At 57.6% G+C, this 14,076-nt stretch overlaps 1 protein-coding gene across 1 annotated transcript; it reads left to right on the top strand.

Moving 5' to 3' along the window:
- LOC147413105 (endosome-associated-trafficking regulator 1-like) lies at positions 1-4,420 on the top strand. Its single transcript, XM_086480636.1, is given in 6 exon segments — positions 1-170; positions 172-1,139; positions 1,477-1,556; positions 3,052-3,249; positions 4,068-4,247; positions 4,337-4,420. Coding segments are annotated over 6 exon segments (1,680 nt in total).
- Positions 4,421-14,076: the final 9,656 nt, after the last annotated feature.

Below are 14,076 nucleotides of genomic sequence, written 5' to 3'. Positions count from 1 at the left end.
ATGTCACGGCTGTTTGGCACCTCTGGGACAATGGAGAAGGTCTGCCCAGAGTCTCAAGGCTTGGAAGATGATGGTCACGATGATAACGACCTCAGCTACTTCTGCCGCCCTGCACATGCTCCACCGCAGTGCAAGAGCTATGACTGCTCGAGTGACAGTCAGGTGGAGGATCCCATTTTCCCTAAAGCCCAGCCGCTCTCACATGGTGAAACGTGAAGGAGTGAAAAATAGAACATATGCCAAGAGGTTGGCGAAGCATGCACTGGAGCTTGAGGAGGAAGCTCAGGAGTTTCAGGAACCACTGTACAAAGACATGGAAATGCCTGGCAGCTTGTCCAAAGGTGAGGACCACCGCTGAACCTATCGCTGTCCTGTGCATCAAAGGTTGCCTGTTCTCCCAACTGTGGGTATGGCACCGCGTGGCTCCTACAGCTCTTTCCAGGGCAGTGTGGGCGAGCGCTTGGGGATGGACACCTTTGCCCCACGGGCCCATGCCAGTGACCCTTCTCTGGGATACTCCCAGGGCACTAGGGGAGCACAGCCCCACATGCTGCTCGAGGAGGCCATCGGAGACAGGGAGTTCCCATCCCTGCAACCGGCCTACGACATGCTCAGGGAGGAGAATGCCATGCTCAGGAGGGCGGTCGGGAGCGTGCAGGGCTCCTTGGAGAGCCAGGCGTGCCCAGTGCAGACGCTGGAGAGGCAGCTGAAGGCCAGCCTGGCCAAAGAGAGGGAAATCCAAAAGCTACAGTCCTTTGTCCAGCAGGCTGAGTGGAGTCTCCAGCTAACGACCCAGAGGGCTCTGGAAGCAGAAAGCAATGTGGAGAAGCTGAAGCAGGAGATCTTTATTCTCCAGGAAGAGCTGGAGAGCTCCAAGGTGGAGAACGAAAACCTAAGAACGGGCCAAATGACTGACCTGGGGGCAGTGAAGCACAACACAGACTTCACCTTGCAGAGCCTCCATGAGATCATAACGGGTGCGAACTGGTCCGTCAGACAGCTCACCGCTGGAGTGGAGTCGCTGCATTTTGTTGCTGACGTCCTCAAATCTACTGGCAAAATTTTCAAAGTCGAAGCAGAAAAAGAGCTATCAACTCAATTCTCTGTGGGTCCTACGGATGGGTGTATGGACCGAAACCGTAGGTCTCCCCCTACAGCCTATATTAAAACCATTTGCTCTCACAAGCTTGAACGGGTGTGTTCAGATTCAGAGTCTTTATTCTTCATGGAAATACTTTTCTTGTGATTGAGTACAAATTGCAGGCAGTGATGTAGTTTCAGCTGCCGATGCTCTGGTCTGGCACTGCGGAGCCAGCAGTGAACGTTTCCCAGGCTCTGAGCTGCAGGATTCAGCTGTGGTGGGCTCTGCACAAGAGGCTGTGCCACAGCTCCGGCTGACTTGAGCTTCTGTGGGAGCCAGGAGGAAACAGCACAAGCTGCAGCGCTCTTAAACAGTGTACCTATCCCTTCCCGTAGCTGTACCAGCCAGAAGTGGAGATAAGCAAAGCCCTTGCATTTCATCTGCTTCCTTTGCCCCTTCCCGTGAGGTGGGCAAGGTGAGGAGCGGAGATCTGGGTGCTGCTGTACGTGGTTTCAGTGAGCAGAAGCTCCTTAGGTCCTCCCTCTTCTTTCGGAGCTGGCCACTGCCTGGGCCAGAAATCGAAAGTCTAGAAATTGTGCACTTGTTCCTGCAGCTGGGGAAAGGGAGGTGGTGGTGATCAGAAACCTTTAGGAAGTGGTGAAGTATCCACGTGAGCCGTGGCAGTGCCTTTCCTCTGGTATCAGTGCCGGTGCTGGCTAAGGATGAGCCTGGCTTATTCAGGCTGGCTAAGGAAGGCTCTGGTTGGAGAGGATGCCCTTCCTCTCCTGGCTGGAGCTGGCACAGAGAGCTGTACACCTAAAGCGCCTGCCTTCGGCACCTCCTAAAGACCCGTGGGACCCTGCAGTCCAAACTCACCGTGTAATCACTGAAGATGCAGCTTAGCTGTATCCTAGCAGGACCATCTGTGGGCATGAAGTGACCTTTCTTCATCACCTCATCATCCCTCAACATTTCTGCTGAATGTAGGATACTGACCCCAGCTTCTGCTGTAGGTTTACCAAGCTGCACAACAAAATTTGCCCTATCTGTCCAAACCGACCCTTCTTAAAAGACTCGGATGCTGATTGACGTGAGGGGGTGGGTGCTGGCAGAGTTCAGTGCCAAAGTGCTTTTTCCTGATGGGAATTTTTGGGCAGCTCTTCACTTTTTCCTCTATGTGGTCAGTTCTGGACTACAAGGATGCTGTCTTCTCCTGGTCCTGTAATATCCTTGGTCTAAACAACCATGTTTGTGTTGCCACAGAGTTTAAACTGCCTCAGTAACCTTGGTCTCTGGAGGAAGGTCTCTTACTTGCTGCTTTCCAGTCTGTGCTCCTACCTGGGGAAAGCTGGTGGTCACCCTTAGCCACACGAAGCCCCGTTCTGCAACACTGATGATGAGACGAGGATGGTTCTCACCAGCTTTTCCATCACACACTACATGACTTGCTGTTCCTCTCTCCTGCGTGACCACTTGCAAGCAGCTCTAAACCTTGGATTTGAACCAAAACCGCTTGGATTTGTCCCAGATATGGCAACCACTGGTTGCTCATCGGTGGGGCTGGGAGATAGTGAACCAGCTGGCTCTGTCTGTGTCCTGCGTTCCGCACTGACTGCTGTAAACCAAAGGTTACAGTGCAGGATTAGCACGGGTGTACAAAGCCCTTCCTAATCTGTGAGTCATTACCCCCTCACTGCACTTCACTCCCCAGCAGCTCTGGGCATTCGGTCTTGAGTCTTCAGTTTCCCGGGTCTTCAGTTCGGGGAGCACTGGCTCGGCACGTAACATCTGCTGGACATCCTCCCCAGGGCTCTGCTGCTGAGCCGCTCCTTGCCTGCTGTAGACAGGGCATATACAGGGCAAGGTCTGTTTGCTCGAACCGGCTTCTCCTCAGCTACCCCTAAGCCATTCCTTTCCATCAGTTCTCCTTCTTGGCTCTACCTGTCCCTTTTTTTAATTCTCTTTGAAAGAAGGGGGATGTTCTGCACCCTCTGGAAATAAATCCCTTCTGGGTGACGCTGGAGGAGGAGTTGGCCGGGCTGCAGGCAGAGCTGGGGCGCAGGGAGGAGCTCTGTGCCCGGTACCAGCAGGAGGCCACCGTGCTGTGGGACAAGGCCCGTGAGAGGGAGGAGCAGTGCCAGGGTGCCAGCGCCCAGGTTGCACAGCTTGTAGGTACCGGGGAATGGCAGGGGTGAGACCATGGCATGGTGGGGTTGTGGCCGTGGTGGGATGGTGGCCATGGTGTTGTGTGATGGCGGGCATAGCATTGTTGGATGGTGGCATGGTGGGATGGTCTGCACTGCATGGCAGGTTGGTGGCCGTGGTGGGATGGCGTGAGGTTGCGGCACAGGGTGTGGTTTGGCAGCAGGGGCCAATGCCGTGGGGCACAGTGCTGTGGGGCGCGGTGCCGGGGGGCTGAGGTGAGGGTGTTGCACAGAGAAGCGGGCCAGGCGGTGGGCGCAGGAGGCGCTGAGCGAGGAGCTCTGGGCACTGCAGCACCGTTGGTACCACCACCTCTTCCAGCACCTCCGTTGGACCCGCTGCCACCGGCACTGCCCCATGGCACCTACAGGACCCACGCCCCCCTGCCTATAACACCCTTGGCACCCCAGGGACTCCCTGGGACCTCCATGTCCCTGCCCTTCTGCCCTCCTGGATGTGGCCTCATACGTGTCCCCGCTACCCCCCAGCCATGGCCCCTGGCCCGTGTCCCTTGTGTCCTCATGGCTCTCTTATCCCCACGGTCATGTCCCCCATGTCACACAGATATGTCCCCTGTACCCTCAGGCCATGTCCCCCTTGGCCTCCAGCCATGTCCTCCTGTCCCCATGTCCCTCGTGCCCATGGCTGCATCCCCGGTGCCCCCTAGCCAAGTCTGCTGTGCCCCCCTGACTCATATCCCCCTTGTGCCCATGGCCTTGTCCCCTCGACCATTTCTTCTGGTGCCCCCAGCCGGTGCCCCCTGTTCCCCTGGCCATGACCACAGTGTCCCCCTGTCTCCTTGGCCATGTCCCCCCCAGCCATGCCCCTATCACCGCCACCTCCTGCAGGTGTCCTGAGGGGCCAGGGGACACAGAGAGTGTCCCTGCCCAGTGTCCCCCCTACCCAAGGACCAGAAGGATGCCCAGTCCCAGTGCCCAGTGGGGGACACCCCGAGCTAGGTATAGTGAGGGCAGGTTGGGAGGGTGGGGGGACACGGTGCTCGGGGTGCCACCGTGGTGGGGGTGGCCCTGACTCCCGTCCCCTCCCCAGCAGACCAACGGCAGGCTCGTGCCCTTTGGCCTCTTTGTCATGGCCTCAACAATCATCTTTGGTTACACCTGCCTGAAGAAGGGCTGAGGCGCCCAGCGGAGCACCCTCACCTCACCTCCCCCGGAGCACCCCAACACCCCCCAGAGCACCCTGACACCTCCCTCCAGCAGTAAAAAAAATACACCCCTGCACAGTTGTCGTTGCTTTGAGAGACTCCGGGGTGATGGTGCCAGCCATGGGTGCACTCCGCTGTGGGTGTCACCCATGTGCCACACGGGTCAGTCACCCCCCTAAGCAGGCCGTGACGCTCTATCCCCTCCCTCTCCCTGGGTATTTTGGGTGCTGGGTGGTGGTGCAGGCACCTGGACCACTCTGTGTCCCCCCCGTGCCACCTGCTGTCCACCTGGGGTGCTCCCCACACCCCCCACCCGCTGGATCGTACCTGAGTGGGTGGCTAGTGGTGACACGGTGATGGTGACGCCAGACCGGAAAGAGGGGGGAACCCAATACACCCCTGCCCACAACTGCCACCCCCAGAGGACCTAGGGCTGGAGCACCCAAGTGCCTACCCCCCCACCCCCCCCCAGCCTGGGCCCAAGGGTGTTGAGGAGGACCCAGGCGTCCGGGTGGACCCCTCCCAGCATGGCGGGCATGGGGGGTCAGCAGCGATGGTAGGGGACAGCACCTCTCCTTGTTGGTTCCTCCACCAACCGAGTCAAAAAGTTGTCATCAATGTTTTGCAGGAACCTCCTGGACTGTGGCTGCTTGGCTGTGTTGCTTTTCCAGCAGCTATCAGGGTGGCTGAAGCCCCCCATGAGGACCAGGGCCTGGGATTGTGAGGCTGCTTCCAGCTCTCTGTAGAAGGCTTCACCTACCTCCTCATCCTGATCAGGCGGCCTGTGGTAAACACCTACAACAATGCCACCCATATTAGCCTGCTCCCTAATTCCTACCCAGAAGCTCTCAACTCGCTTGTCACCCCCGCTAAGCACAGCTCAATACACTCCACGTGCTCTCCCACATAAAGAGCAACTCCCGCACCTCGCCTAGGTGGCCTGTCTTTCCTAAAGAGTCCATCGCAGTCCATGACAGCATTACAATCATGGCAGCTGTCCCACCACGTCTCAGTAATCGCGACGAGATCGTGGCCCTGAGACCAGCCGCACACAGACCCCCAGCTCTTCCTCCTTATCCCCTGTGCTGCGTGCATTGGTGTACGAGTATTTCAGGAAGGGAGCTCAGCGTACAGGTGTCACCACGAGGGGTGGTAGGCCTTTTGCTTCTCCAAAATACTCGTACGCTGCCCCACGGGTACTAAGCTATTCCCCCCAGGTGCCTCTCTGGCAGGCCCAGATACATCCCCATCCGCCTTCAAATCCAGTTTAAAGCTCTGTCTATGACCCCTGCTAACGCTTGTCCTGGAACCCTCTTCCCTCTGTAAGGGGAGTTTTCCCCATCCTTTGACAGTAGGACTGTCTCAAGGATCAACCCGTGATCAAAGAACCCAAAGTCCTGCTGGTGGCACCAGGCTCACAGGCAGGCATTCATCTGCTGGCTCTTCCTCTTTACCACCTCATCGTTCCCCTCAACTGGAGGCACAGAGGAAACACAACTTTGCTCCCAATCCCTTGTCCAGTTGTCCCAGGGCCCTGAAATGGTTCTTCATTGCCCCAGGACTTCTTCTCAGGACTTCATCACCGCCTACCTGGAAAACCAAAAGGGGATCCCAAGGGGAGGTGCCGCTGTGGGGTTGGTGCTTGGGTGGGGTCCTGGCTGGGGTCCGTGGGGGTGTTTGGGGAGTCTCGGTTGTGGTCCTGGGGGGCGGTGGTTCTTAGGTGACTTTTTGGGGTGGGACCTAAGCGGGGGTGTCCTGAGAGTGGGGCATCGTGGCTGAGACTCCTGGAGGGGTCTCGAGTGAGTGAGTTTCCTGAGGGGTCTTCGGGGGGGGGGTCTTGGGGTGCCGCGTGCTGTGCTGCCTGGGGGTTGGGTGCTGGGATGCCAGGTATTGGGATGCCCAGGTGGCTGGGGTGCTGGGGTGCCACGTATGGGGGTGCTTGCTGTCCCTGTGGTGGTGAGGTGCCTGGGCTATCGGGCTGCTGGGGTAGTGGGGTGCTGGGGTTTTGCGTTGCCAGTGTTTCAGAGGTGCTGAGGCTTCAGACGTGCTGAGGTTTGAGGGTGCTGGGGTGCCAGGAGTTTGGGGTCATCCCTGGATTCCTAATTATGGGCTAATTGTAAAGCTTGTGTATGAGACGCTCAAGGACTCAAAGGACCGCATTGGACCTGCAAGTGCAGATCTGCCTTTCAAAGCCCCAAGAAGGCTTTGATGACTGCCCCAGCCTTGGGCCTACCTGATTTTAACTAAACCCTTGAACTTTTTGTACATGAGAGACTCCATCAAGCTCTGGGAGTGCTAACTCAAAGGCTGGGATCCTGGAGAAGAGCTGTAGGATATTTTTCTAAACAGCTCGATCGTGTCAGCAAAGGATGGCCAGCATGTTTAAGGGCCGTGGCTGCCACCGTCCTGCTGATCCAAGAAGCGCGAAAGTTAACCATGGGAAAGAAAATGACTGTCTACGTGCCTCACATGGCAATTGCCTTACTGGAGCAAAAAGGGGTTCACTGGTTATCCCCAAGCAGCATGCTAAAGCACCAAGTGGTCCTCCGAGAGCAAGATGTGGAACTGAAGACAACTACTGCTCTTAACCCGCCATGTTTCTAGACCCTGCGACTGGAATGGAGGAAGTGTTACACCACGATTGTCTTCAAACTAGCAAACAGGTCGATTCAAGTAGGGAAGACTTAAAGGAGACTCCGATAGAAGACCCTGAGGAGGGATTATTTACAGATGGTAGCAGCTGCGTGCATGAAAGGAAATGAAGAGCTGGCTACGCAGCTGTAACTCAGACTAAAATTGTGGAAGCCGGGCCTACTTCGGTCAATATAGGGAGTCGATTGGCAGATGAAACGGCAAAAGAGGTGGCAAAACAAAGCGTCCTAGCTGTTGTATTGTCCAAACAGAGAACCTTACCGAAAGGGACGCCTGAATGTCAGAATCAGGATAATCAATTGGCTGAAATACTAAAAGCTGATTGGAATCCTGAAGGATGGTGGGCAACTCGAGATAGGAGAGTCACAGTAGCGCAGGCCGTAATGAAGCAGTCAGCAGAGGAGAAACACAGTGCAACGCCTTGCGGGGCAGAGGCTGTTCTAGATCGCTCGGGAAGCTGGGTACTCAGCATAAGGATGACAGGAATTATTAAAAGCCTGTTAAGCAAACGCAAGATCTGCTTCCAAAATAACCCCCATTCATATAAAGGACCTCCTTTAGGAACCACGCAAGGGATGCACGTTGGGTGCAGCCATCCCCGTGCATCCGGCACCGCAAGAAAGAATGCCCGCCTTGTACTAATGCGTTGGGGTGAAGAGGTTTATTCCCAATTTCAGTGGCAGGTGTGCTGGCGCCGGGGACCTGGGTGAACAAGAGCTTTGGGGGCCGGTGCCTGGCGGGGTGTTGGTAGTGGGGGAGGGGCCTGCAGAGGTGGCTTCTGTAAGAGGCTTCGAGAAGCTCCCCAGGCTCCAAATCCGACCGGCCTCTGGCCAAGGCCAGGCCAAAGGTGCCGCCGGGAATAACTCGAGTTAGGAGCGAAAGAACCTGCAGGGGGAGTTGTTTGTTCGGGTTTTTTTGTGGGTGAGCGGAGGAGAGGAGAGGGATGAGAGAGACCCAGCCCTGCGGACAACCGGTCAGGGAGGAAGGAGCGGGGCTGCGCCGGGCAGAGGTGCCCTCTGGCCGCGGTAAGATGGCGGCTGAGCCCCTCAGCCCGCAGAGGTTACCGGTGGCCCAGCCGTTGGCCAGCAGCCCCGGGAGGGACCCGCGCCAGGGTGGCTCTGGGGAGCTGTGGCCCTGCAGGAGGGACTCGCGTTGGGGCAGTTGGAGGACTAATGTCTGCCGGGAGAGGGACCCCACGGCGGGGCAGGGCAGGGCTGCGAGGGCCCCTCTCCCTGCCAGTGGGGAGCATTATTGGTGTGCACTTTCGATGGATGAATTGTCCTTCCCCCTGCCCACAGCTGGTGAGTGAGCCCTCCCTGTCCTGAGTCCCGACCCTCGGGCCTTTTGGTTGTATTTTCTCCTCCCCGTCCCCTCAAAGCGGGGCTTTGCTGCCAGCTGGGTGGGCTCAAACCATGACAAAGGGCTTTGGAGTTTTGGGGTGGTTTTGGTGTTGGTTTGTTGGGTTCTTTTAGTCATTCTCAGCTACTGAGTTCTTCAAGTGATTTCTTGGAGCCTAAGGGACAAGATTTCTCCTTTCCATTCTGGGATGATTCTCGATGTTCTTATGTCAACCAGAACTTTTGCCTCTGTTACAGAGAAGAGCAAAAACCACAGTGAAAAGCCAAACTCTTCAAAACCTCCAAAAGCCATCGGCAAGGCAGTCTGAAATCTCAGAAAGCCGGTAGAAAAGTAATGACATCACACCCTGCGATATCCTGGGATGGTCCAGGTCAGGATCCTGGGGTGCGCTGAGGGTTCTGGGACAGGATTCTGGGGTCCTGGGGTGGGATGGGGGAGGCCAAGCCAGGACACCAGGGCCAAGGGGGGGTCCTGGGGGGGTCCAGGTCTACCAAGCACCAGCGCTCAGGGACAGGACTATCCCAGGGTTTGGAGTCCCCCACTGAGGTCACCTCCCTGAGCACCCTAGGGTGCCCCCACAGTCCCCCGGGTCCAGGACTTGGGGCTGTAAAGGTGGAGGGGATGCAGTGCTGGGGGGATGTGCATTGATGGGGGGTGTCACTGCAGAGGGGTGCACTGCCAGTGGGGTGCATTATTGGTGTACACTTTCGATGGGTGAATTGCTGGGGGGTGTGGCGGGACAGTGGCACCTTGTGCCCCCGGGCACGTGTGGGGCTTCGTTCTGGGGGGGAGTGGATGGGGGCAGTTATGGAGGGGTAAGGGAGGGGACAGGGAGGGGTCAGGTGAGGTCACAGTGTTCTCAGCATGACATCACAGTAGCACCTATGGGGTCATAACCCTCAAACACGCATAAATACACTTGGAGCTGAGGGGACAAAGCCAGAGCATGAGGTGCCCTAGAGCAGCGCCATGGACAGCAGGGCCTCCTCCTACACGGAGCGTGAGCAGGGGGCACCGGCATCCCCCACCAACCCAGAGGTGGCCAACCCCACAGGTGAGCACGCCATGGAGGGGATGGGAAGCCCTAGGGCTGGGCAGTCCCTAGGAATGGGCAGCCCTAGGGACAGACAGGCACCCCTAGGGGGTGGCACCCGCCCGACCTGTGCCAATTGCCCCCTGTTCCCACAGAGGACCTGAAGATGCTGAAGGCTGAGATCAAGACGCTGGAGGCAGCGCAGGCAACAGTGCTGGGGCGGCTGCAGCAGGAGCTGAAGATGGCACGGGCAGAGCAGGCAGTGGCGGTGGCCAAGGCAGCCTGGCTGCAGGAGGAGTTGTCCCAGTACCAGCAGAAGGCCAGCACGCTGCCAGTCGAGGCCCGCCAGAGGGAGGAGCAGTGCCAGGGTGCCAGAGCCGATGCGGGACGACTTGGAGGTACCGGCACGTGGCAGGGGGGAGGCCATGGCATGGTGGGACGTTGGCGATGGTGGGCATGGTGTAGTGGGATGGTGGCCATTGCATGGCAGGGTGGTGGCCATTGTGTAGTGGGGTGACACTCTAGTCAGGGTGGTGGCCAGGGTGTTGTGGGGTGGTGGGCATGGTGAGGCATGGCCGAGGGGAACCATGGCATGAGGTGCTCACCTGGGAAGGGGGAGTCTGATGGAGGCATTGGGGAAGTGGCCAAAAGGGTAGGGGTTGTGTGTGGGGGGGGTGCTTGGTGGTGTCCCAGGTGGGTTTCCTGAACTGTGGGGTCCTGGGAGGTGTTTCTGGGGACTCACTTGGGGGCCTGGGGAGGGGAGGGTTCCTAGGTTAGTTTTTTGGGATCCTGAGTGGGGGCATCCTGAGTAGGGGGGGAGGGGGCTCTCACCAAAGACCACAGATGGGGAACCCTGGAGGTGAGCACCCCATTGACGGGATGGGCACCCCCAGGGCCGGACACCCTCTGGGAATAGGCATGCCCAGAGACACACAGCCCAGGGAGGGGCACTCTCTATGAACTGGCACTCCCTGGGCTGGGCACCCTTTAGGAATTGGTACCCCTGGCTTGTGCACCCCCAGAGATATGGGCACCCCTAGGGGCTGGCGCTGCCCAACCTGATCAACGTGCCTCCTGTTTCCATAGAGGACCTGCGGCAGATGCAGGCAGAGGTGGACAAGATGCAGGCAGTGCAGGCGGCCGCGATGGGCCGGCTGCAGCAGAACCTGAGGCTGGCACAGGCAGAGTGGGCAGCGGCAGTGGTCAAGGTAGGCCGGTGGCAGGAGGAGTTGGCTAGGCTGCAGGAAGAGCTGGGGCGCAGAGAAGATCTCTGTGCCCAGTACCAGATGGAGGCCGCCAAGCTGCAGGACGAGGCCCGCCAGAGGGAGGAGCAGGTATGGGGAGGGTGGGTTTGGGGGCAGGGGGGACACGGAGGTCGGGATGCCACTGAGGTAGGGGTGACCCTGACCCCCGTCCACTGCCTAGGTGACAACAGGCAGGCGAAGGCTCATCCCAATCAGCCTCTTTTTTGTGGCCTCAACACTCATCTTTGTATACGGCTGCCTGAAGAAGGGCTGAGGCCCCGACCCCCAGCGGAGCACCCTCACCTCCCCTGGAGCACCCTGACACCCCCTGCAGCACCTTCACCTCCCCCCCGCCAGCAATAAACTAAATGCACCCTTGCACAGTTGATGTCGTTTTGAGGGTCCCCACGGGGATGGTGCCACGTGGAAACAACGGTGTCAACGCCAGACATGGGAAACGGGGGGAACCCGATACACCCCTGCCTACAAATGCTCCTCCCCAGAGGACCTAGGTCTGGAGCACCCAAGTGTCCACACCCGCACCCCCCGCAGCCTGGGCCCAAGGGTGTTGAAGAGGACCCAGGCATGCGGGTGGACTCCCCTGTCCACGTTTAGCCTGCACCCGGGGCCAAACGGTAACAGTCGCTCTGTCACCCGCTGAACCCTCACCAGCCCAGGAGGGGAATTGGGAAAAAGAAGAGCAGACCCCTAGGTGAAAGGACAAGAGATTCACTCAAACCACCACCAGTACAAGCAGAAAATACTCAGCCAAAGGAATATGCTGATGCCAGGCCCTACTGCAGAGTCGTCCTCAGCAGAGGCCAAAGCAGGAGCAGGAGGAACCCCCGCAGGAAGAGCCTCACAGGAGCTCCCTCTCCTCAGCAACCCTCCTCCTTTGTACTGACCCTGACATGATGGGAAGGGCTACCCCTGTAGCTACCGCAGAGCAGCTGCCCTGCCTGGCTTGAGCCTGCTGAAGGTTGGGCTGGGATAGAATCCCAGGATAGAAACCGGGATAGTGGGCTGGGGGCGGGCACGCAGTTATGGTAGGGGGCAGCGGAGTCCAGGGGTCACTGAGGGGGCCACCCTCGAACATGATTGAGCCTTGTCCCCCTCCCTCCATGAGCCACCCCAATGGGGAAACTGAGGCATGGCTGAGGGGAACCACAGCTTGGGGTGCTCACCTGGGAAGGGTGGTGCGGGGGGGGCGTTTCTTATGGTGGGATGGGTCTAAAGGGGAGTTTTTGGTGGGGGGGGGGCTCTGGGGGAATCACCCAGAATGGTCGGGTTGGAAGGGACCTTTGGAGGTCATCGAGTCCAAGCCCCTGCTGAAGCACATTCACCCAGAGCAGGTCACAGAGCACTGCATCCAGGCGGGTTTTGAATATCTCCAGGGAAGGAGACTCCACAGCCTCCCTGGGCAGCCTGTTCCAGTGCTCTGGCACCCTCAGAGTAAAAAAGTTTTTCCTCACGTTCAGGCAGAACTTCCTGTGCTCCAGTTTGTGCCCGTTGCCCCTTGTCTTGTCACTGGGCACCACTGAAAAGAGCCTGGCCCCACCCTCTTGACTCCCACCCTTTACATCTTTATAAGCATACTAAGGTTCCCTCTCAGTCTTTTCTTCTCCAGGCTAAAGAGCCCCACGTCCCTCAGCCTTTCCTTATAAAAGTGATGCTCCAGCCCCCCTTATCATCTATCTTCATCGACCTTGTTGGCCTCTCTCCAGCAGTTCCCTGTCTGTTCTGAACTGGAGTCAAAAGCGCCGGAGCCCAACGATGTGCAGACGGGTAGCATGCTGTGATGGGTTTCATTTCATGTCCAACTCAAAGCCCATAGATCCAGATGCACCTCGAAGAGGCAGTTGATGGTGCAGTTGGGAGCATCGCCTCGGGTTGTGTTTCTCTAACTGTTGCCCTTATCCCATCCTGGGAGTCAGGGCTTTGAATGTTAACAAACAGGGCAAATTAGGGTGATGTTTTGCAGAGTTTAATTGACCTTTCTTCAGGTTTCGGGGCACATCCTGGAACACAAGCCAGGGCTGCTTTCTCTGCTCTTTGCAGCTGCTCATGAGACATGGCCTGCGCTTTGTGAACAGTGCCGCTGCTGGGGCCCCTCTGAGGCAGCGGCACTGAGGCCTTTCTCCATTGGCATAGCATTTCAGCCACAGTGACAAGAGCTGCCCCGAGTCCCTCCCAAGGAGGGCAGCAGCGATTGCGGAGCACACGGCATCAGAGGGCTGACAGATCCAAACAATGTCGCTCTTCAGCTGGAGTGTAGGTTTTGGCTGGTTTACTTCACAGGAGTCCTTCTGCTGCACGTTCTTGGCATGTAGTTTGTCCTGCTGAATCATCGGGCAGGGTCATGACTTTTAAAGCTCAACCAAGCCGAACACGTGTCGTCCCTTACGCCTTTGCTTTCCAGAGCTGTGTTCAGATGAGCCTGGGGACTGCGACGTAAAGGTGGAGATGGTACGTCAGGCAGACGTGCCTCTCAAGCGACCACCCTCTTTGCTCTCCGGCCTGGCAGGAGGAGAAGGAGCCACGGCTGGGCAAGCTGAAGAAGGAGAGGCACGAGGCAAAGCTGGGCTCACAAACCCCACAGCAAAACAACCTGTATCTGCAGCCAGTTTCTGAGGCAAAAGCAAGGCAGAAGACTGCTTTCTTGGAAGCAGTCATGCTCCGGTGACTGTGCCTCGTTAGATGCCTGATCAAGAGGACAAGCTGGAGAGCCATTGTCTTCTGTACCTCGTACAGTTGTAGGTCAAGCAGCTAGTTAGCTTAGCCACGGTCATGATGATAACGCCCTCCACGAATACTCGCACGGCTCTGAAATTCAAACAAGCATCCTCCTACCTTATAGCCTAAGCAGGAGCGCACATGCACCTGTGATTTCCAAGTAGTCAGTGGATGATAGGAGTCATTCCCAGTCAGGAGGAAGCAGAAAAGGCAAGCCTGTGTTATTCCTTGCCATTCAGCCTCCTACATTTGTGTTTTTCAATCCTGCCTCCTAAGGCTGTAACAGGATATGCTGTTTGCTCTAACAAGCAGGGCAGAAAATAGGAATGCTGGATAATGCAGAAAATCCCGGACCACCTTCCGCTTGCCCCAAGGCTACCTGCCATCTCTATTTGCAACCCCAATAAAGCCACGTGTCTGGAGATCAGGGCACGCTAAGGCAGCAGGGAAGGCTGAGTTGGGCCAGTCACAAGACGCTTGGTTTTCAGACTTACCAAAAAGAAAGCGGGTATGTTGAGGAAGAAGCTCCCCTCTAGCCCGTGGGGGTTTAGCTACTGCACAGGCTGAATGCGAGCCTGCTTTCCAGCACTTTCTCCTAGGAGTGCTT

The sequence above is a fragment of the Leptosomus discolor genome, unplaced genomic scaffold (genome assembly GCF_034619465.1).
Source record: "Leptosomus discolor isolate bLepDis1 unplaced genomic scaffold, bLepDis1.hap2 HAP2_SCAFFOLD_40, whole genome shotgun sequence".
Lineage (NCBI taxonomy): Eukaryota > Metazoa > Chordata > Aves > Leptosomiformes > Leptosomidae > Leptosomus > Leptosomus discolor.
Note: the sequence above shows the minus strand (reverse complement) of the source record. Positions and strands in the feature narration are given on the sequence as shown.